The 23,874-nt window shown below is 33.8% G+C and overlaps 1 protein-coding gene and 1 pseudogene across 2 annotated transcripts in view; both read left to right on the forward strand.

Annotated features, from left to right (window-relative positions):
* Positions 1 to 23,874, forward strand: part of PKHD1L1 (PKHD1 like 1) — a 191,211-nt gene that overhangs the window by 51,427 nt on the left and 115,910 nt on the right. The window contains 12 exon segments of the mRNA XM_031669316.1: positions 1,998 to 2,161; positions 3,409 to 3,581; positions 7,662 to 7,809; positions 9,559 to 9,713; positions 12,930 to 13,052; positions 13,523 to 13,628; positions 16,732 to 16,842; positions 17,750 to 17,914; positions 18,886 to 19,007; positions 20,686 to 20,746; positions 20,749 to 20,802; positions 23,219 to 23,330. Of these exon segments, the coding sequence (XP_031525176.1) occupies positions 1,998 to 2,161; positions 3,409 to 3,581; positions 7,662 to 7,809; positions 9,559 to 9,713; positions 12,930 to 13,052; positions 13,523 to 13,628; positions 16,732 to 16,842; positions 17,750 to 17,914; positions 18,886 to 19,007; positions 20,686 to 20,746; positions 20,749 to 20,802; positions 23,219 to 23,330 (1,494 nt within the window).
* Positions 10,586 to 12,966, forward strand: LOC101020112 (annotated as a pseudogene). Its single transcript, XR_650965.4, has one exon. The product of XR_650965.4 is annotated as a synaptojanin-2-binding protein pseudogene (transcript).

Here is a 23,874-nt window from a genome sequence, read left to right on the forward strand (position 1 = left end):
AGCTAGAAAGAACGAATAAGACCTAGTATTTGATAGCACAACAGGGTGACTAAAGTCAATAATAATATAATAGTACATTTAAAAACAACTAGAAGTATAATTTGATTGTTTATAACACAAAGGATAAAGGCTCAAGGGGATAGATACCCCATTTTACATGATGTGATTATTATGCATTGTATGGCTGTATCAGAACATCTCATGTACCCCACAAATATATACACCTACTATGTATCCACAAAAAATAAGATTTTTTTTTAAATTAAAAAACTGATCTGCTAGGCAGTAATTTCAAGATGCATTACATTTGATGGAGTTCATGGATTTTCTTTACCCTAAATGTAAGACCTTTAAACAAGAATATCATGATAGTTAAAAATAACCGGATTCCCTTGATCAAACTATTACCAGTTGAGACAAAATAAATTTATCTGCTTCTAACAGGTATTTCTTTCTTTCTTTCTTTCTCTTTTTTTTTTTTTTTTTTTGAAACAGAGTCTTACTCTGTTGCCAAGGTTGGAGTGCAATGGTGTGATCTTGGCTCACTGCAACCTCCACTTTCCAGGTTCAAGCAATTCTCCTGCCTCAACCTCCTGAGTAGCTGGGATTACAGGCGTGTGCCACCACACCCAGCTAATTTTTTGTATTTTTAGTTAGAGACAGGGTTTCACCATGTTGGTCTCAAACTCCTGACCTCGTGATCCACCTAGCTTGGCCTCCCAAAGGGCTAGGATTACAGGCGTGAGCCACCACGCCCAGCCTCTAACAAATATTTCTAGATCTGCTTTAATATAGGTCAGACAGTCCACCTGGATCAAGTAGATGTATTAGTATTTGTTGTTTTCAGTACACTGTTGGTGTTAAAAGTGCCATTTCCCACCTCCCAAAATTGTTCTACAACCTTCCAAAAAGTGGTTTGTTGTACATCAAGTTTTAAAATCTAAAAACAGTCTGCCTTTCTCTTCAAAAAAATGGAATTATCTAATCACAAAGGCACAGTGTGCAGTTCAGTTTTGATATCATTTGCAGTCTCCTTTTCCCTTATAAAAGGTCCTGTTCAGTATGCCAAATTTTCTAAGTTGTGGTTTTAAAAATGTTAGAATTGTATAGTTGTACAATTCTACTTTGAGGCCCTAAATACTTTTTTAATTTAAAGAGCACTTTAACTTAATGTCATCTGCATACAACTTTCTAAAACTGATATGTGTAGTCTAATCTTTGATGAGCTAGAGGTGGATCCCATGATGAGTTTATGAACCCTGAAGAAAATGGGACTATAAGGTGCCCAAACAAACTAGTCAGTAACAACTACAGTGATAGCTGATGAAAGATTATTGTTAAACTATATTTAATTATTTGAATGGAAATATTTATATCCGTGTTACAGACTCTTATAGCTTTAATGCTTAACTGTAATTTATGAGATTCCAATGCAGTTACGATTTAATGAGAAATCTGAATCTGAGTTTTACATTTAAAAGATACTGTGCAACCATTTATATCTACAAATAACACCCGTCTAGCACTTAGAACAATGAACAGTGCTACTCCAGGGAACTTTCCTGGAAGTGTTATCAAGTTCCAGTTTTGCTTCTTAGCAGTGGACGGAACTTACTGTTCTATGCCTGGTATTGTTCACTAAAATTGTTGACTCCATTCTTGTGTCTTGTTTTGTCAATGTGCTCTACACCAATGCCTGTGCTTCTTAGTTTCCTTACTTGTTGTTACACAATGTTATTTTACATTCCTATGGCTACTGACAAGGCTACAAATAAAAGAAAGCCTATATTTGTATACAATGCTCAACTTTTACTGCCACTGTAAGTTTCTGCCTGCTGTGCCTTGTTATGGCTGCTTGTCTGCGCTAATAAAGCTCCCTTGATGGTCTTCTTGTGGGAAAAAAAAATTTTACTCTATAAAATTTTAATGCTTTTTAAAGTATATTTGCTTAAACATTACCACTGATCTATACAACAAATTAATCAACCATATTTCAGCTGGACTTACACTTGCATAGACATTCTGGATCTCATAAGAACAAAGTACACTGGGACAAATGTTTCTCTTCAAAGGATTAGTTTACAGAAAGCATCAGAATCACAGTCCTTCTATGTGGATGTAGTGTACATTGGACAAGCAGCTACAATCTCAACATTGGATGGTATGTTGTATCATTTTATCTCTACCGTAATCTAAATATAGTAAAATCTTACCCAGGAAATTAATTTTATATTCTGTAGTATGGATAGAAACATTAATCTCTAAATATTAATGAGTCATTCTTTTATCTCAATAATATTATGATTTTATTTTGTAATGAATAGTGCCAGGTGGTTATTCCAAGGATAAATGAATCCTTAATGAAAACTTTCTCACAATAGCAAGAATTTGCTTTCTAGTCCAGGATTTTGTTTATGGATAAATATACTATGTCAAACATTTTCATTTTGCTTTGTTTTATTTTTGAGAAACCAACTACCATGAGAGAGATCTATTCCCAAAAGGCAACTATTGAGATTGACATCTGTCTACTAAGATTGACTTGAAACTTTCCACAGACTTAAGAGTGATAATTAATAATACTACAAATGAAACCTTCATTTCAATGGTATTAGCATTGTGTTTCTAGTCATGTTAATAGACATGACATTTGTTAGATGCAATAATAATAAAAATTAAACTCTACCATCTTTTAAAAAATTAACCTAACTCCAGTCACCTTAAAAGTGACTTTCCCATTTTTGAGAGGAACATTAGAATCCTTTTCTTTGGAATTGCTTTCAAGTGCAAGGCAGTGAGTTAACTGATTTTTTTTAAAAATGTAAATGCTACTACTTTATTGTCACTCCTTTTGAATCTGGTGTCACCAGACCTACATTATGATTGGTAGAAAATGTATAAGACAGATGGATTGTGCTGGGATAAATGTTGTCGTTCATTAAACAATATTCACTTAGCACCTACTATGTGTCAGGTATTGTATCAAGTACTAAAAAACAGCAATGAAGAAGACAGTCCTTGTCCTGCTCTCATGAAGCACACATCCTAGTGAGCACCACCTAGAACAGAACAAAGCTAGCTACCCAAAGAAGGCTGGAGGAAACCCAGGGATTGGTCGCTTTTAAATGTTTGGTTTTTATTTGATAGGGTTCATATGTCAAAAGACATAAACTTTACAATATAAAACTGAAAGTTCAGAAAGCTTCACAAACTACTTGCCTTCAGGTCTTCTTTCTAATATTTGATTTTAAATACTTTATGTCATGACAATGTTGTTATTATTTGATGACTTTATTTTTAGCAACAGAAGCAATACAATTTTATCTCCTCTCTATTAGGTTGACTTTTAAATGGCAAAAACCACAATTACATTTACACCAACCTAATATTTTTATTTATATTCTTTAGAAATGCCCAAGAGAAGACTTCCTGCATTAGCAAATAAAGGAATATTCTTAGAGCACTTTCAGGTGAATCGGACCAAAACAAATGGGCCAACTATGACAATCCAATATTCTGTCACCATGACTTCATACAACTGCAGTTACAAGATACCCATGATGGCTGTGAGCTTTGGGCAGGTAAGCCTAGAATTTTGCATTACTTTTTATGTAGTGAATTTTATTTTTAATTTTTTTAAATAGCCAACATACAGATGGAATATCTTTTAATAGGAAAAGACAACTAACTATTCTAAGGTTATATGAAGATTTGGAACATGAAGATTGACTTTAAGTATTAAAAAAAAATTCTTTAAGAAATATGTCAATGGAAAGGAAAACAGGAAAAAATATCCTTAAAAAACAAAGTCAGATTTAAGTAGAGTTTTCTCTGTGGACTTAAAAGAAGAAGTTATGGTCTCTTCCAATAAAGTTCCTTAAACAGATATTATTGAAAGGAAAGTTGAGATTCTGCATTATGCTTTTAAATTATTTTCTGTTATAAACACCATTTATTTTTGCTTGTATTAAAATTTATACAAGGGAAGAAAGAAGTGGTTTTTCATAATTCCAGAAGGACCTGAACAATTTTTTACATTTATAATAAATAATATTAAATATTACAATATGAAAAATTTAAAACTTTAATTTCTATAAAAATATTCAATGAGTTAATATAATTTCCTACCACAAACCAAAAACAAGTATAAGCTCAAGATTAAAGATTAAATAATCATTAACCATTGTAATTGGATTACAGCCTCGCAGAAAACTTTTTGCAAAGTAAACAATTTTATGATTAAAATCACTGAAAAATTATAAAAACTCCAAAACAGTTGCCTTTATCCCATCCTGGACCAATGATTTACTGTTAATATCTTCAAGATTAGCATCTAAGCTTTCCAGTGCTTTACTCTTAGCTCTATTAGAAAATATAATAACTAATTTAGGGCTTTGTAGTCTCAAAGCATCTGTGTCAAAATTCTCCCATTTTTCAAGATTTCTCAGTAAACTAATTGGTAATTGTAACCTCTATCTTTAAGTATTTATCAAAGGTTACATTGAAGAATAAGGGACTTAGATTTTTGTGGCCTTTTAAGAAAATTTAAGTGACAGGTACATATACTAATATGTACATATGCTAAATGTATAGATCAATAAATTGTTTTAAGAACTTTAACTTTGACATACTTGTAGATTCACATGCACTTGTAAGAAATAACATAGAACTATTTTTAATATCCTTTACCAATTTTCCCCCAATGATAACTTTTTGTATAATATAGCACAATATCATAACCAGGAAATTGACCTGATAAAATCCACTGACCTTATTCAGATTTTTCCAGGATTGTGTGTGTGTGTGTGTGTGTGTGTTTGTGTAGTTCTTATACAATTTTATCACAGGTGTAGATTCATCTGACCACCACCAGAACAGTTCTATTACGAGCATCTCTTGTGCTACCTTTTTGTAGCCATGCTGTCACAGCCACCTCCCTCATTCCCTTCCTCCTGCACTCACTTATATATGGCAACTGCAAATTCATTCTCTCAATAATTTTGTCATTTCAAGAATGCTACAAAAATGAAATCAGATGTCATATAATCATACAAATATATAGCTTTTGGATACTGGCTTTTTTTTACTCAGCATAATTCCCTTGAGATCATTCAAATTGTGTTTATTAATTTATTCATTTTGATTGCTGAGTGTATTTACTGTTATGGATGTACCAGTTTGTTTATTCACCCGTTGAAGGCCATTTGAGTTGTTTCTTGGTTTTGGCTATTATGAATTAAACTGCTATGAACATTCATCTATAGGCTTTTGTGAGACATAAGTTTCCATTTTTTTCTGGGTTAAATTCCCAACAGTGCAATTATAGGGTTGTATGATAAGAATGTGCATAGTTTCTAAAGAAACTACCATACTTTTTTATGAAGTGGTTGTACCATTTTAGATTCCCACCAGCAGTGTATGATCCAGTTTCTGCACAATCTTGCCAGTGTTTGGTGATGTCACTATTTTTAATTTTAGGCATTCTGGTAGGGTGTGTAGTGATGGCTCATTTTCATTTTAATTAATATTCCCTAATGACTAATGATGTTGAACATCTTTTTATGAACTTATTTGCCACCTACATATCTTCTACTGTGAAATGTCTAGGTGTAATTCTTTTGTCAGATATGTGGTTTGCAAATATTTTCTCCCAGACTGTACCTCGCCTTTTCATCTTCTTCATAAGGTCTTTGACAGAACAAAGTTTGAAAAGTTTTATGAGGCCAAATTTCTCATTTGTTTTTTCTTTTTTGAATGGTACTTTTGTTTTCAAGTCTAAGAACTTACTTAGCTCTAGGTCCTGAGGATTTTTCTATTTTTGTCTAAAAATTCTACAGGTTTACATTTTATATTTAAGGGCATGATCCATTTTATGTTAATTTTTATTTATAAGATGTGATTTTTGGTTGAAGTTCATTTGTTTGCCTATGCCTTCAATTGTTTCAGCACCGTTTATTGAAAAGGCGATCTTTCTTCCATTTAATTACATTGGAACCTTTGTCAAAAATCATATTTGTGTGGGTGTATTTCTGAGTTTTCTATTCTTTCCATTGGTCTATGTGTCAGTCCTTCCACCAACACCATACATTCTTGACTATTGTATCTGAATAGCTAGGCTTAACATTGAGTAGTGTGATTCTTCTCACTTTATTTTTCTTGTGCAAAATTGTTTTAGCTATTCTAGGTCCTGTGCCTTCCCATATAAATTTTAAAATAAGATTATTTATGTCTACAAAAAAACCTTGCTGGTATTTTGACAATAATTACATTAAATCTATAGACTGTTTTGGAAAGAATTGACACCATTGTGATATCGAGTTTTCCAATCCATGAACACAGTATGTCTCTCCATTTATTTGTCTTCTTTGTGCTTCACTAGCATATTTAGGTCTTCATTTATTGCATTTATCAGCATTTTGCAATTTTCAGTTCAGGTCTAGTACATATTTTGTGAGATTTATATACGTGTTTCATTTTCTTCAAGCAGTTGTAAATGGTCTTGTGTTTTTAAATTCGATCTCCATATGCTCATTATTTGTGTATAGAAATGTAATTGACTTTTGTGTGTTTATCTTGTATCTTATAACCTTGCTGAATTCAACACATTTTTACAAAGTAGATACACTCATGTAATCACACCCAGATCAAGATAATCATTAGCTCCCCAAGTACATTCCTTGAACCTCTCTTCTTTCTTAAACTCACTCCTCATCCCAATAACCACTCTTTTGACATCTACTACCATTAATTATTTTCGATTGTTCTTAAACTTCATATCAATAGAATCATACAGTGTGTACTGCTTTGAATCCAGCTTCTTTCATTTAATTTTGTGAGATTCACATTGCATATACTGTAGTTTCATTCTCTTTGGTTGCTGTACATTTTTCCATAGTATAAGTATACCATAATTTATCCATTCTATTGAACAACTTTTGCATTATTTCCAGCTTGGGGCTATTATGAATATAGCTGCTAGGAACATTCTTGCTTATATCTTTTAGCACTAATGTTTATTCATTCTTTGGGCTAGAAGGCTTATCGTTTTAAATTTTACAGTAGTAACAGATAACTATAAGGGATCAAACACAGGGGAATATAATTTTCACTATTAGGGTTACAATCTGTGAATTTCTATAGCATGTGCTGCTTTTGTCAATTGATGAGCACTGAACATTACGCAAGTATTTTTGTTAGCCTGGGTCAGCCACTGTATAGATCATAAACTTTCTTAAATTGTTGGTTAACTTTTCAAGACTCCATGTAGTATTTTTTGAAAAATTGTTTTAGTTTTTTAATAGCCAAGACCACATCTCATGCTCCTTTGCCTCTCTGCCGTGATTAGCACTGTACCTTGAACAGAGTGCCTGCTCAATAAATATTTGTTCCTTGAGTGATGGAGGGTGCATTCTGAATTAATGAGGTATTACTGCAGTTCCAGCTGATTGCTGCACAGATGACTGAGTTGACTTTGGCCTCATTATTGCAGCTGTATAGGTATGGCCTGTGTTGATTTATGTGACACTCCTTAATGTTCTGAAGAATCCTGAATACATGAGGCTCATTTATGTCATGTCACAGGATTGTACCATGATTAAATAGAAATCATGTAAGCCATTGTTAAGTTTAATCATTTTATCAATATTTATTTTGGAAATTAGATAATCACACATGAGACAGAGAACGAGTTTGTCTACAGAGGAAATAATTGGCCAGGCGAGTCAAAAATTCATATTCAAAGAATTCAAGCTGCATCTCCACCTCTAAGTGGCAGCTTTGACATTCAAGCTTATGGACATACTCTCAAAGGTATATGAAAAAAGTTTAAAATATTGGTGTATACACACACATATATGTATAATGTTATAAAGTGTTAAATGTTGTTTCACTTGAGAATTACTACTTATTGATACGTGCAAATACATTAATTATTTATTTGAGACATAAGTAAATATGTGATATATTAAAGTCACACACACATATATATTAATATATGCCATATAAGGGTCAATTAATAGCCAATCACAATGTTGTTTCAAATCCTTCTTTTTAATAGATTAGGAAATATTCACCCATCCAAAACTAACATCATTTATTTTGATTGTTTTCATTTACAAATAATATTTTTAAAAGTCTGCAAAATTTTATAACAATTTTTATAGCCGTTTTTTAAAGGCAGTTGAAATTATCACTTTCATAAGTCAAAACTTTCTCTAATACATGCATTTAAAAAAATAAGCATTTATTACTTACTGTGATAGCCACAAACAATAACAATAATATTAAAATATAAAAATCGAGAATTGGAATATGATTTTAAAAGACATCTATAATTTAATTATCTAAGTCTGTACTAATCAGTATGATAGCCATGAGTCATATGTGGCTACTGAGCACTTAAAATGTGACTAGTGTCACATGTCAAAATATAACATTTGAATATAAGAGATTATATGCAATTTATTACTATTAAAATATTTTACCTGGTTTTGTTTTCTTTCTAAAATATAGCTACCAGAAAATATACAATTATATATGTGGTTCACATTATTTATCAGCTGGACAGGGCTAACCTAGACAACTATAATAAACATTTTGGCATACTCCTTTTTAGTAGTATTTCTCTTATAATTTACATAATTGAGAGTATGTCAGTAACATGAAGCTAAACTATTCAGGGCAAATGACATTTTTATGTTTTCGTCACTGCTTTATCCATTATACCAGTGACATTCTCAAATGTTTGTTTCTCTTTTATATTCATGACTTACAGGTTATCCGTATTTTCAAAGACATACAAATTAATATTGTTATTAATTTAATCAAAATCGATTTTTATATTAAAAGATCATTTTAACACTCAACATCCTCTGACATTAAAATGATTTTATTTTTAATGTCAAAATGAATTGATATGAAAACATCAACTGATATTTGATATTTGTGAATTGATATTAAAAATATTCAATCCAAGGCCAGAGTTTGAGGTACATTACTCATGTAATTTTTAAAAATAATTGTCTATTATTATTTTGAAATGGATAAAATTGTATATATTTTATTTCCAGGAAATATATAAATTCTTGGCATAAGTAGAATGCAAATTTTATTTTTACTATATTGGAAGGGGACATAGAGTCTACAAGTGATAATACATAGTACACATTTCATGTACTTTAAAGATGAAATTGGTTTGTGAATTTATTTTATTTTATTACTATTATTTTTTTGAGATGGAGTCTCACTGTTACCAAGGCTGGAGTGCAGTGGCATGATCCTGGACACTACAACCTCCGCTTCCTGGGTTCAAGGGATTCTCCTGCCTCAGCCTCCAGAGTAGCTGGGATTATAGGCACGCACCACCATGCCCAGTTAATTTTTGTATTTTCAGTAAAGACGAGGTTTTACCATGTTGGCCAGGCTGGTCTCAAACTCCTGACCTCAGGTGACCCGCCCGCCTCGACCTCCCAAATTGCTGAGATTACAGGCGTGAGCCACCACATCTGGCCGGTTTGTGAATTGTGACTTCTGCTGTTTGCCACCCCTCTGTGAGTGCAGGCCTTCCCGCTGCTGTGTCAGCTGCAGATCTGCAGTTTGTGCTCCAGAGTCTGGAGGGATTGGGAAGAGTCTCAGTTACACGAGAGGGAACCTGTGCTGGCTACGCATGGAACATCAAGTGGAGAAGCACCTGTGGAAAGCAGAATCTTCTACAGGTTCCCTCATTTAGCCTGGCTTCTTTTTTCTTCTATGTGCTGTTTGCTTATTTGGACCCTGTTTTATTCCAAAAAGAACTGGAGGCTATGTATATTATAAAAATGCAAACCATAAACTAAAATTTCTTTAAAAGGAAATTAAGGAGAAGGTTTTTTCTAAATTAAGTTGACCCAGTGTTATCTTTCATGGAGAATGGCTGTTGGTACTTTACTACATATCCCATTTAGAAAAAAGTCCAGGAATGTGTGTGTTAGAATCCCCTTGACAGGGGCAGGTGGCGCACAGTCAGGGCCGGTCTCAGAACTAAACCAAACTGAATCCAGATGTATGCTAAGGGGGTCCCAGAGAGAATCAGCCTCACTATCATTCTACCACGAGAGCTGTATTTTGGGGCCTTGGATACTTCTGTGGTTATAAAGATGATCTTTCCAAGTTCATAGAAGAGTAACGCCTTAGGCTGTCATCTAATTACCTTTCTTTAGTTAGAGGGAGGAAGAGAATGGGGGAAAGGAGTCAGGCCCAGAGTATGTGAAGGAGAGGAGTCTAGGGACTCAGATTGTCAAACACTAAAAAGGTGATGCTTTCAGCCAAGTACAGTGGCTCATGCCTGTAATCCCAGCATTTTGGGAGGCTGAGGCAGGTGGATCACAGGAGTTTGAGATGAGCCTGACCAACATGGTAAAATCCTGTTTCTACTAAAAATACAAAATTAGCTGGATGTGGCAGTACACGCCTGTAATCTCAGCTGCTTGGGAGGCTGAGGCAGGAGAATCGCTTGAACCCGGGAAGCAGAGATTGCAGTGAGCCAAGATTGTGCCACTGCCATTGCACTCCAGCCTGGGCAACAAGAGCAAAACTCAGTCTCAAAAAAAAAAAAAAATGCTTTCTAGTGATGATGAGAATGCAAGGAAATAGTTTCTTCTATGCAATGTTGGTGAGAACGAAAATAAGGACAACCTTTTGTGAAGATAACTTAGTAGTATCTTAATACAGACCTTCTGATTCATCACTATCACTTATATAACTCTATCCTACTGAAATAATAAGGTGAATGTGAAATGATATAGGCGCAAAGGTAGTCACTGAAGCACTATTTGTAAAAGTAAAAACCTAGAAACCTAAATCCCCATCAATAGCAGAAGGATTGTTTAAATGATGTAACTTTCACATTGAACACTATGCAGCCATGTGTAGATCCACATATATTCACCTGGAAAGAAATTCATGACATAAAGTGGAAAAAATGCAGAACTCTACTTATGAAATCATTTGGGGAAGGAGAGGAAGTGGAGAAGATAAGGCAGTGGGGGCAAAAACAACTGTGTAAACATAGAAAACAAATCTGTATGGTTGTGCAAAATAGTAATAGTTATAAGAATGTGAGGGTTATTTTAGAAAAATCCATGGCTGGGAACTGAGAGTGGAAAATTCCACAATGAAGATAGGTCTAGTGACTGACCGCCCTTGGTGTCTCTGCTGGTGTCTGTGCATCTACTCTCTTCCATCTTTTCTGATCAGTCTCTTCTGCTTATTCATTATTTCTGTTCCATATTATTTGGCTCACACATGACCCAGCATGGAGACTCCTATCTCTTTTCTAGTCCCTGAATACATCAGAAGGTTGCCAAATTTGCAGAGGAATTTTGTAAAGAACAAATTGTATATACTGATTTTACTTGGCTTTATTTTTACTATTGGAAGAACAAATAATTCCAAAACTGGGTGAAAAACCAGGGTAAAGGTAAAAAAATGATACAAGGAAAAGTTGACTCTCGGATAGAAAGATGACTCAGTTTTTCAATTATTTAACAATAATTTATCAGTTATCATATTCAGAAAAAGCATAGGACATTTTGAGAAAATCAAGTTTAGTAGATTCATTTTCTTTAGATTTATTTTTAATTATAAAAATTCAAGTTAGGAGCTGTAAAACATGAACGGAAGACTGGTTTATTTGGTCACTGAGGAAGAGATCAGTCTTACCAGAGGACCCTCAGGGCTGGGCTTCAACATCGTAGGTGGGACAGATCAGCAGTATGTCTCCAACGACAGTGGCATCTACGTCAGCCGCATCAAAGAAAATGGGGCTGCGGCCCTGGATGGGCGGCTCCAGGAGCGTGATAAGATCCTTTCAGTAAACGGCCAAGACCTAAAGAACCTGCTGTACCAGAATGCTGTAGACCTCTTTCGTAATGCAGGTTATGCTGTGTCTCTGAGAGTGCAGCATAGGTTACAGGTGCAGAATGGACCTATAGGACATCGAGGTGAAGGGGACCCAAGTGGTATTCCCATATTTATGGTGCTGGTGCCAGTGTTTGCCCTCACCATGGTAGCAGCCTGGGTTTTCATGAGATACCGGCAACAACTTTGAAAAACTTGCTCTCTTTCAGTACTCCCAATGAAGATACATTTCACTCACCCTCCATCCCTGCTATTCTGCCGTGTCTTTCACTCTCTGCATAGCCAGATTTGAAGTGACTGATACCCACCCCAAACCTTGCTGTTCAGAATCTCCAATTCTTCGTATTCTAATGGGAAAGTAAATGTATTGTTTGAAGGAAAACTGAAGAAAAGACTTGCTTAGAACAAATGAGTTATATATTTTACTAGGACTTTTGATAGAAATTCAGCTACAACCCAAAGAGAGAAAGATTGAGTCTTCATGTCACCATAGGCAATATCATTTTTCTTAGCTGGCATGCCATAAAGACCAGCTGTGTGACATTAGAGGAAGAAAGGATTTTTCTTTTTAATGATCTTCCTTGGGAAATTATTGTGGCCTTTATTTAATTTCTAATTACATACCTGGGTGCCTATATGAGACAAAGGAGAGTGAGAAGAGCATTTTTACCTTTTTAAAAAAGCAAATACATATATACACATACATATGTAAATATTATAGTATAATAGTGATACCTATGGAGAATTAAAGGTGAGAAAGCTAAAAAAAAAAATTCAAGTTAATTTTAGTTTTAATTCAAGTTGTAATTGATGCAATGTATGATAATGCAATGGTCTTAATTTTTTTTTCTTGTATAGGTTATGTTCATTTTTGAAGAGTCTTCTTTAAAAAAAAGTGACTACAATGGTTTTGAATTTTATTTTACATCCTTTGACTTTTATTCACCTTTGCCTATGCTGAAATTAAAAATGAAAAACTAGTGTGGTCATATTTGTTACAACCTTTCTAATAAAATAATTGTGTGTAAAAATAGATTAATGATTCCAACATTATTGGAGAAAAGGCTAATATGACAGTCACAAGGATAAAGGAAGGTGGCTTATTCAGACGACACATACTTGGAGACCTACTTCGTACACCCAGTCAACAGCCACAGGTATTTTTGAAGCTTTTCTCATGACGCGTGATGTAATTTTAACAGTATAACTAGTTTATAATATATTAAAGATCTGATAAAACAGAGGGATCGACTTCTGTATTTCATGAGAACATTTGTGTTTACATTGATCAACTTGATAATATTATTTTATGACTTTTGGAAAAAGTATCTTCCTTATGACAAAATAGTAGATTTTTTAGCTCTACTATGCTAGAATTTGAAAATAGAGTCTTTCATTCAATCTTTACAGCAGTGCTGTAAAGATGAAGAAATTAAAGTGTAAAGAGATTAGGTGACTTTCCCAAGGGCAAGACTGAATGAAATATCAAAGTAGAAAAAATATAGACTAATTTCAGTAAACAAACAAGCAAATCAACAAAATTCCATCACTTTTGTTAAAAACCTATTCATATTCTACTGCTGCCTCTTTGCCTCTGTTCTCTGACTTCTTGTTTCTTTATTTGAAGGTTGAAGTCTATGTCAATGGAATTCCAGCTAAATGTTCAGGTGACTGTGGGTTTACATGGGATTCCAACATTACTCCCCTAGTCTTGGCGACAAGCCCTTCTCAAGGTAAGTTCCTGATTTTTAACCTATACTAGGGTGTGAAAGATAACCAGCAAAATGTAAACTCTGATAATGACTTCTAAAACTATGTTTATACTAGTGTCACTGTTATACTGTTAGCTAAAGCAAGCAAACAGTTCTACATTGTGAAAATTAAAAATCCTATTAGACAAAAAAGCTATGGAAAGGGCACTAATTATTTATTTTTGAAAAAAAACTATTTCTTTTGAAGCTGAAATCTTGCCTTTGAAGTAGAGGATTTGCTAATCTTAAACTTCTCTAGTTTCACCAGTTAGACTCAGTCTTTAAAATTTCACTTGGACACTGAGGCACTTTTGTTCAACTGTACTAGCTAGGGTATTAAGTGGAGTCTTTTATTCTATGAGACCACTTCCTCTAGGAGAGTTAGTATTAAAAGGCTAGTAATAAGACATCTGCTGTTTCATGAAAGAATGTGATCGTGTCCTAGATTTGAGAATATGAGATACAAAAATTATTGCCAGGAACTCAATCTAAGGAACACATTATACCATTTCTTCATAATATGTTATTGCCTCAAAATGTGATTATGCTTTGTGTCTGAGCAACTAAGGACTGAAATAAAACAGCAGGAATAAGGATAGTAAGGGATGGCTTTTTTTCAATCAGAACAATAAACTCAGACGCTATAGTTACATATTTAATCTTTATGGATAGTAGGAAAACTCACCAACTAATTTTATAGTGGTACCTCCCAAAAATTATTAAAATTTTAAAAATATTCCATTTTTATGTTGAAAGAATATATTTTTCAGACTTTTTAAAATAGTGATGATACTAACTTTGGGATAATTCAGATTACATGGGGTTAAAACTCTCAAGAATAAGGATTTAATGAACTTTAATTTGGTTATAGTCCTTTGGTATACTTATGTTTATATCCACTCTTGCATTTTATAATGAATTCCCAATTTTTTTTTAATTTTTTTAATTTTTAATTTTTTATTTTTTTTTGAGGCTGAGTCTTGCTCTGTCACCAGGCTGGAGTGCAGTGGTGCGATCTTGCCTCGCTGCAACCTCCACCTTCCGGTTTCATGCGATTCTCCTGCTCAGCCTCCCTAGTAGCTGGGACTGCAGGTGCCCACTACCATGCCTGGATAATTTTTGTATTTTTAGTAGAGACAGAGTTTTACCACGTTGGCCAGGATGATTGAATTCCCACTTTTACGTGCACTTCCTGAAAAATGATTTCTTACCAATGTAGGAATCTGAATTGCCTTTTGCCACATTTGGATCATTTTTAAAATTGTGAAAATATAAGCATAAAGAAAACTACAAAAATACACATACTCTTCACTGAAAATTAACAGCTGTTAAAATTTTGTCATATTTACTTCCGATCAACAATTTAAGAAAGAAATATTATAGGAACAGCTAAATTTCTCTTTAAGCACCATCCCTAGACCTAGTCCCCTACATAATTCTTGAGGGGCAATCACAGTGATTAATTACTGTGTATATATTCTTCCATGACACTTTAAATACCTTTTGTATATAGCACACACACACATATATGATCATTTTACCAGTTTCATAAGCTTACAAATGAAATATTACAATGTAAATATTATTTTGCATATTTCTTTTGTCATTCAGAATTCATTTTGAGATATATTTATGTGGTTTTATGTACACCTAACCCATCACGTTAAAGTATTTCATGAGTGCACCAACTTACCTAGTTCCTCTATTGATGGACATTTAGATTGTTTACAAGTTTTCACTTTTACCAATAAGACTATACTGAACTTTCTTGTACAAACCTCCTATTGCATATGTGTTAAAGCTACTTTAGGATATATACCGAGACATAGTATTATTAGATAACAACTGGTTGGATGAGTATTCAGTTTACTAGATGACCAAATTGCTCTTCCAAGTGGCTATACTACCAGCAAATATAATAGCAACATTATCCCCTATATCCTTGCCAATATTGGAAGTGATCGACTTCCTAATTTTAACTATTCCAATGGGTAAAAGTTATCACTTTTAAAACGTTTATTCTATTCCTTTATTAGTAATGCACATGAGCATCTTCTCATATGTTTCTTGGACATTCAGATTATTTTTTCTGCAAAGTGTTTAGCATAGTTTTTCCCTTTTTTTATTGAATTCTCTTTTAAAATTTACTTGTAACCATTTACTATATTTTATGTTTACCAATCCTTTGCACATCGCTTCTCTCAGTATATTGCCTGTGCTTTGGTTTAGTTCTTGTTTATGAAAACATTTAAGTCACTTATTTATTCTAGTTTATTTATTTATTCCATTATGGTCAATCCCATGGCTTCATGTATCATATTTAAGAAATCCATCTCTACCTCAAAGTCATCAAGATATTTGGTTATATTTACTTCTAAAAATTTGAGTTTTATTTTTTGTTCTTAGCTATTTAAATCTATGTAGAATCTATATTGTGCATGGTGTTACGTAAGTAGGGTGATCATGTATGTATTACATATATGATTTGTTAAAGATAGATATGTAATATCTATCTATCTATCTAATCTATCTATAATTTGTTGATCAAACTTGGACAGTTTTAAGAGGGAATGGAAAAATCTTAAGTTTAAAACGCTGGAACACAGGTGTAAACCAGAACTGTCCCAGGCATTTTGGGATGTATATCACCCTAAACAGAGGACAGAGGAATCTTATTTTCTTTTCAAATGGGAAGTGTCCATACCACTAACTGTGTGATTTATCCTTTCCTCATAAATTTGCAATGGCAAGTCTGTCATATACTAAGTTACCATATAGAGCTGTCTACTTAATTTCTTTATTATGAGAATAATTTGTTTCTTTATCTTATGCCATGTTTTCAGTCAGATAATTCTTTCCACTAGTCTCTGTCAACACACAGATTCAAAATATGAACATACGTAGAATAATTCAATGGAAATAATGGAAATAAAATACCATGGATAAATACATGTGGATTTTTCTCCCTGCTTGCCTATTCGGCTTACTGTTTATATCTTTTAAAGATAGACTTATTTTTATCTGAGAAATGTCTGATTTCATAATAACAGATATTAATATTGTTATTTAAATTGATCATTTTTAGGGTCCTATGAAGAAGGCACAATTCTAACCATAGTGGGTTCTGGATTTTCTCCTAGTTCAGCTGTATCAGTCTCAGTTGGACCAGTAGGTTGTTCTCTTCTTTCTGTGGATGGTAGGTCCTTATAAAAACTGTTAAGTCTAATTGTTCTTATCTAAGATAAAGTGGAATCAAAGAGCAGTATTACAATTATTTGATCATGTACAATTATCATGATCCATTATTACAATTATCATGATCCCTATGGGGTTATGAAATTGGCAACCTGATCTATAGAATGCCTTATCTTTTAAATCTTTGATTATGACCACAGACTATTTCACTGTTGTACAGTGTCTTTATCCTATAATAGTTTAATTTTATCCTTTTTTCCCCTTCATTTGGAGGTTACATGAAATCTTTTTTGCATCAGTGTGTCTCTGGGATGCAAAAATGTATGAAATGCTTCTCTAGTGTTCCATGGTCCTGTCTGCCCACGTTTTGACAATGCCATGCAGGAAGAGGACGTGGCCAAGCTGGTCTCGAACTCCTGACCTCACGTGATCCACCCGCTTCAGCCTTCTAAAGTGCTGGCATTACAGTCATGAGCCCCCGCACCTGCCCTTCATTTAGTTTTTGATCATCTTTCCTGATAAAACCTGGTATTTTGCACAATTTTGGACATAATATATCTGACCAAAAATTTTAGAATTATTAATATAAATGAGCTTAATAAACTAGCTTTTAAAAAAATTATGACAGTAGCTTGTTTTGGGTACAGTAGCATCGGAAATAGATTGTTTACTTTGCTTTCATTCTTGGTTTACCTATTTTCTAGGAGTGTCTGATTCATAGCCTCAGGTAGTTTGCAAGGATTATTCCTCTTAAGATTCCCCCACCCATTAATACATGATTCGTTTTCTTTGGATACACTTCTTGAGATCTAAAAATGAAGGCCAATGTTAGTATTTGCAAGCATAACTTTTATCTCATAAAACCATTTGATTTACCATTTTCTTCATCTTTTTCTTTTTTTCACAAGAAAAAGAGATCAAGTGCCAGATTCTGAATGGAAGTGCTGGACATGCCCCAGTTGCTGTGTCCATAGCTGATGTTGGACTAGCACAGAATGTAGGGGGTGAACAGTTCTACTTTGTTTATCAGAGTCAGATCTCACATATCTGGCCTGATTCTGGAAGCATAGCAGGTAATGGTTAATGGTTTAAACAGAGAGAAAATTGCATGCATTTCCATCAGTTCAATGTGCTCTTTCTAGTACAGGGTGAAGGGAGAGGAGCCCAAAGCTTCCTCCTATAGAACAAAGGAGAGTCTCCTTTGAGAAGGCCCAGTGATTAAATGGCTGACTAATTCTTTTGTTTCTTACAAAGCACAAGTCGGGGTGCTGCTTATACTTACATCTTAGGTTATTGAATTAATATCATCAATTATTACATGTTTCTATAACAAGCACATCAATTATGTCAAGATAAGATTTATTAGTTATTATTCTGCTTACCAGCTGCTTCATTTGTAACCACAGTCTCAGTGGAGCTCCTTGACCCAGAAAAAGTTCTGGGAACAAACTGGGGAAAGGAGGGCTAACACAGAGGATGGAAAGAACATAACACATTTTTCCTGTCCTGCTTCATTTCCTTTGTACGTTTGCTTTTTTACCAGGCATAGTTTACGGTTTTGTGCTTTGGTTTTGATCCTTTTGGTATGCTTTTATTTTACATTATTTCATCGCTTATTTTTAAAGTTTAGTTTTCCTTTTACTTAGAAATATTAAAATTTGAGATTTGGCGAGAATCTTAATTCACTCTCCTCTTCCACCCACAGAATGGTTGAGTGAATAGAAGCAGCATACATTTTTGTAGGATGAAGGCACTGTGAAAAATAGCAGATGCTGCTGCCAATGCCCCAAAGCAAATGTGTGTTGCAAATCTATGTTATTTCATTAAATCACTTAGCCCAGCTCCTTTATGGTTCTGAGCATCAGCACCCAGGCTCAGGTGTGTGGTGGTGATTGTGCTCATCTCCAGTCTGGTCCTTGATCTATTGGCCAGTCGATCTCTTGGATAATTAGACAATTCTCTAATGAGTTAGCTGTTATTAACATTTCTTTTTGTTATAGTTGAACTGGTTTTGTTGTTGTTTTTGTTTGCTTTTCTTATGAAGGTGGTACGCTACTGACTTTATCTGGATTTGGCTTTAATGAAAATTCAAAGGTATTAGTTGGAAATGAAACCTGCAATGTGATTGAAGGGGATTTGAATAGGATAACCTGCAGGACACCAAAAGTAAGACCTCTGGTTTCAGTCATTTTTTCCTAAGTCTGAAATATTATAAATGAGGAGACATCTCAGTTTGGGGAGTGGAGTGGTGAAACAAGTGGTGTATTTACATAGAAACTGCAGGGTTTCTATTATGCTCCTTAAAACTTCTTTCTTCCACATCTTTCCACTAAGATTAAAAGACAAAATATTGTCTCCACATTCAACATACTTAAAATCATGAAGAAAAGAGACACATAAGCTAATATTAAACAATGTATTTCATTTGAATTAATAGAAGTAGTAACAAAGTAAACATAAAACACAGTGGAGAGAGGGTGTCAGAAACAGTTTCACAGAAAAGTTGATGTCTCATCAGAATTTGAGGATGAAGGAGAGTTTACCACGTAAATTTAAGGATGAAAAAAATTAGTAGTCTAAAGATTTCAGGAAAGTAAATCTAGAAATTAATAGTTTTCAAAAATAATACTTTTTTTTTTTTTTTTTTTTTTTTTTTTTTTGGAGACAGAGTCTCGCTCTGTCACCAGGCTGTAGTGCAATGGCACGATCTCGGCTCACTGCAACCTCCGCCTGCTGGGTTAGAGCGATTCTCCTGCCTCAGCCTCCCCAGTATCTGGGACTACAGGCATGCACCACCACGCCCAGCTAATTTTTGTATTTTTAGTAGAGATGGGGTTTCACCATATTGGCCAGGATGGTCTCAATCTCTTGACTTCGTGTTCCACCCCCTCCTCAGCCTCTCAAAGTGCTGGGATTACAGGTGTGAGCCACTGCTCCCAGCCAGGAATACATTTTTAAATGTGTTAAAGTTTTAGTTTAAATGTATTAAATTTTCAGTTTCATAAAAAAATTGAAGTTCTCTGTGGAATATTGTATCCTAGAATCAATCATTGTTCTTTATTTTTAAAGCATAGTTTTTAAATTTAAACTAAGACTCTGGTTTCCTTATTACATATCAAAACGTAATGAATACTGTCACTGACTTTTTAAAAAAATGTAGCAGAACAAATGGGGGTATTTTGTATTTGCAATCTGCAGGAAAAAGAAATTTGTTTTTTGGACTAAATGATGGAGATGAGAATTGAGGGGATATGATAAACTAAAACTTACTTTGTTTACAATATGTCAGTCAGTTAAACACTGAGTGTGGATTAAATAAATACTAGATGTGAAAAAATGTTTTTCCTAATTGGGAATTGCATAGATGCTATATCTACAAAAGCATCAAATAGTTTTCTTAGGGGGTCCAAGTGCTTAGTCTTGAACTCTGGAACAAGGTCTTCAAAAGATATAATGATGTGATTTGTCAGAGAAGAGAAATAAGAACTATACCTGTCTATCTTAAAAGCAAAAAGTCAAACTTTAGTATTTAATGCTTTATCAGACAATCAATTCTCCAGAACATCTCAACAATATTGTGGAGCCATCAGAAATCCAATAATATAGATGCATTTGAATGGATCATAAAACCCATGAAACTACTATGTCATATAACTTTATTTTGAGAACTCAAGCATGTAACCTATATTTGACACCACAACTTTCTAAATATATGAAAATATATGAAGGCTTTGAAATAAAACATCTTCAGAAGTTTATTTTCAATAATCTATTTCTTTTCAGCCCGTGTATTTCTGTATCCTTTCAACAATTAATATTTTCTAATTTTTCCTCTTATTTGTAGAAAACTGAGGGTATAGTTGATATTTCAGTTACTACCAATGGATTTCAAGTCACAGCAGGGGATGCTTTAGTTACAATTGTTTACAGACGCCAATTATAACTGATTTTAGTCCAAAAAGTACCTAACAATACTGTAAGAAATTCTTCAATAAGATCAAATATAATCTATTGTCATATGTATAAAATGTGTGTGCATCGTATGTATGTATATGTATTGTCATATATATGCATGTATGTACATGTATATCGTATTGATATATGTATGAAAAAACATTTTGTGAAAGGCTTTGAAGCATAGTTTCTTCTGCAGTTTTGTTTAAATTGAAACCAGTTATAGTTTTATGTGTGTGTATGTTTTTACCATAGATTAATCTTATTTATTATTTTATATTGAACATATGCAATAAGGAGAAAAATGGTAATATTTGTTAAAAAAGACTTCTGCCTTCTACCTTTTTTTTTCCTTTGAGCAATTGAATGTACATTTCATCCCTTTGTGGCTGGGCAATTAACCTTTCGTTGTTTTTCCTTTGCTCCTCTCTAAGTGCTAGGATTTCCTAAATCCAAATGAAAGATGAGATGAATTGATTTATTTAATATGCAAATTTCACACTTGATAGCAAGTTGAACTTTTGCATTATTTTAAAATTTTAAAATACTAGGAGAAGTTAATTTAACAATTAAGGGCTATAATTTGAAAATGAACTCACAAAACATGGCGTATGTATGTTGGAGGAAAACCTGCCAGATTCTTCTTCACTGGAAACTTCACAGATATTAGATGCCTTTTTGCCCAAGTTGTCTCCCTGAAACAAGATCATCCACGTAGAAGCTTCAGAAATCAGTTTTGCATCAATAAGGTATGATAATGAACACAAACTTGATGGAGTTGTGGAAACACATGGGGCTAGGTGGAACTGGGATAGGAAAAGAAGCAAGTTAACCTTAGGTTGCCTTCACCTTTCTACATCTCTTTGCAAAATATGCTGGAGAATATCTCATAGAACTGTAATATGACACCTAGTTTTGAGACCAATACCATTCAGACTGTGGTTGTAAAATTCTCTGGGTACAACTAGCCTTAAGTGTATATGTCACATGACTTTTGATTCATTCAGGAAATGCGTATCAAGTAGCTTCTAGGGGCTCAGTACTGCTGGCTGGATTTTACACTGATTATTAGAGGCATCTCCTGCATTACTGTGCTCACAATTTTCTGGAGAGAGAGATTTCAAACAGAGGATTACACCAAGAGCTTAATTGTAAATGTGAAAACATCATGCTAGGAGGTACTTAGGTGCAGTAAGAGTCTATAATAGAGGAGAGCTGACTTATCCTGGAGCATCAGGAAAGGTTCTCTGAAAAAGGTGACACCAAATCCTGAAATGGGTAGGTGGTGGCCATTGCATGGAGAGGATGCAGAGAGTCTTTCTCCAACTCAATTTTCTGTAAGGACTTAGTATTTCTTTTTCCCTGAGACCATTTGCTAATTGATAAAATTTAGTTCTAGTGTGAGGAAGTTGGCTACCAGAATACTTAGAAAAAGGAAGATACTGAAATTTTTATGATACAAAAGGCCAATAAAGCTAAATGTCAGAGTAGAAGGAGATGACTGCAGCAAAATCTTGCAAGAAGTAAATGAAAAATGAGCAACATTAAACATAAACCCCAGCACTACATCCCATCTCCTTGGTTTCACAGGGCAGAGCTTACATGGTTCTGTATTGGCTTGTGCTTTAGCTTGACGATATAATGGGTGAAATTCGGATACCACACAAAATTGTGTATTCAGATTCAAGAAATACCACGGTTATGCTATGGAAGTTAAAAGTTGACATTAAGTGACTACGGAATTTTTCTTCTGCCTCTCTTGCCACGAGGGTTTGAATGTGAAGCCAAATATGTCATATCAGAAAAGCATTTACATTTTGAAGGCCTCCTAGCATTTGTTGTCTGTAACCAAGCAAAAATAAAATTAAAAACTCTCCCTTGAAGTAGTGGAAGTGGAGACCTTGACAAGTTTCTAAAACAAACATGGGAATAATAACTTCAAATTAATTACAAAACTCTTGATTACCCAAATGTGTAGACGAATACTTTAAAGCAGAGCTACCTTTTGTTTTACTCAATGAAAATATAAAATATTTTTAAAAATCTAATGTATTTTGTGACCTCAGTTCTCATAAGGCTATTTTTCCATAATATTGTAGGATCTTCCATCTCAAATTCTTCTTCTGCCATTAGAATGTTCAGAAATGTAATTTCATAGTTAGGGGAAAATACTGAATATACTATCCAACCAAATCAAAGATTATGATAATTGCCAGATTGTCATCTTGAAAAACTAATGTATAATTAAATATCCAACTTTCATTTCTTTCTTTTCTAAAAGAAAATCATATCCCAGCAAGGGCTTCTTATGAAATGCAGATAAAACCAGAAGAAAAGCCCATTGAAAATGTATCCATTTTTTCTCAGAGACAAATTAAATTCTCAACAGTATGTTTTGAAGTGACCAGCATGTTTCCACAAAGAGGTTCCTTGTTTGCGGGAAACTGAAATCACCATAAGGGAAGCCTTTGATTCAGCACAATACCAGCTGGACAATACCGCCGTGCTGTTAGTAAGAGCTTCTTTCATAGGAAGGTGATTATCATTTTCTCAGCCAGTTGGCTATACTTATAGGTGCTGAGTTATTATACATGAAGATTCTAAATCGCAGTTTTATTTTCTGGAAGTAGTATAAAGGTTAAGTGTATTTGGTTAAAGGATAGAGAGAGAAACTGAATAACTACTTTGATTTCAATAAATAATTACTGCAGTATTTAATGTGTATGCAACATATAGAGTGGAGGAGTTGTTCTGCAGATAATGAGTACTCATACATGATTACTATCAGAAAAGAAGTACTGGAAGATCCTAATATGTAAGGCAGAGTTTTTAGGTTCTGGCTGTCGATGAATTATACTATCTCTGTAATTACAAAAAATTTTGACAAATGTTTGCTTTTAAAAATATCCAGTATTTATTCTTTCTGAAACCATCCTTTGCAATGTTACATCATCATCAGAAAATGTCATAAAATGTATTCCTTCATTCAACTGGGAATATATTCAGGATTACTAACAATGGGAAAGATTCAGGTATCAGCCATTTATATACTATGCGAAAAAAAAAAAAATGGAAGCTA

The sequence above is a fragment of the Papio anubis genome, chromosome 8, assembly GCF_008728515.1.
Source record: "Papio anubis isolate 15944 chromosome 8, Panubis1.0, whole genome shotgun sequence".
In the NCBI taxonomy this organism is placed as follows: Eukaryota; Metazoa; Chordata; class Mammalia; order Primates; family Cercopithecidae; genus Papio; species Papio anubis.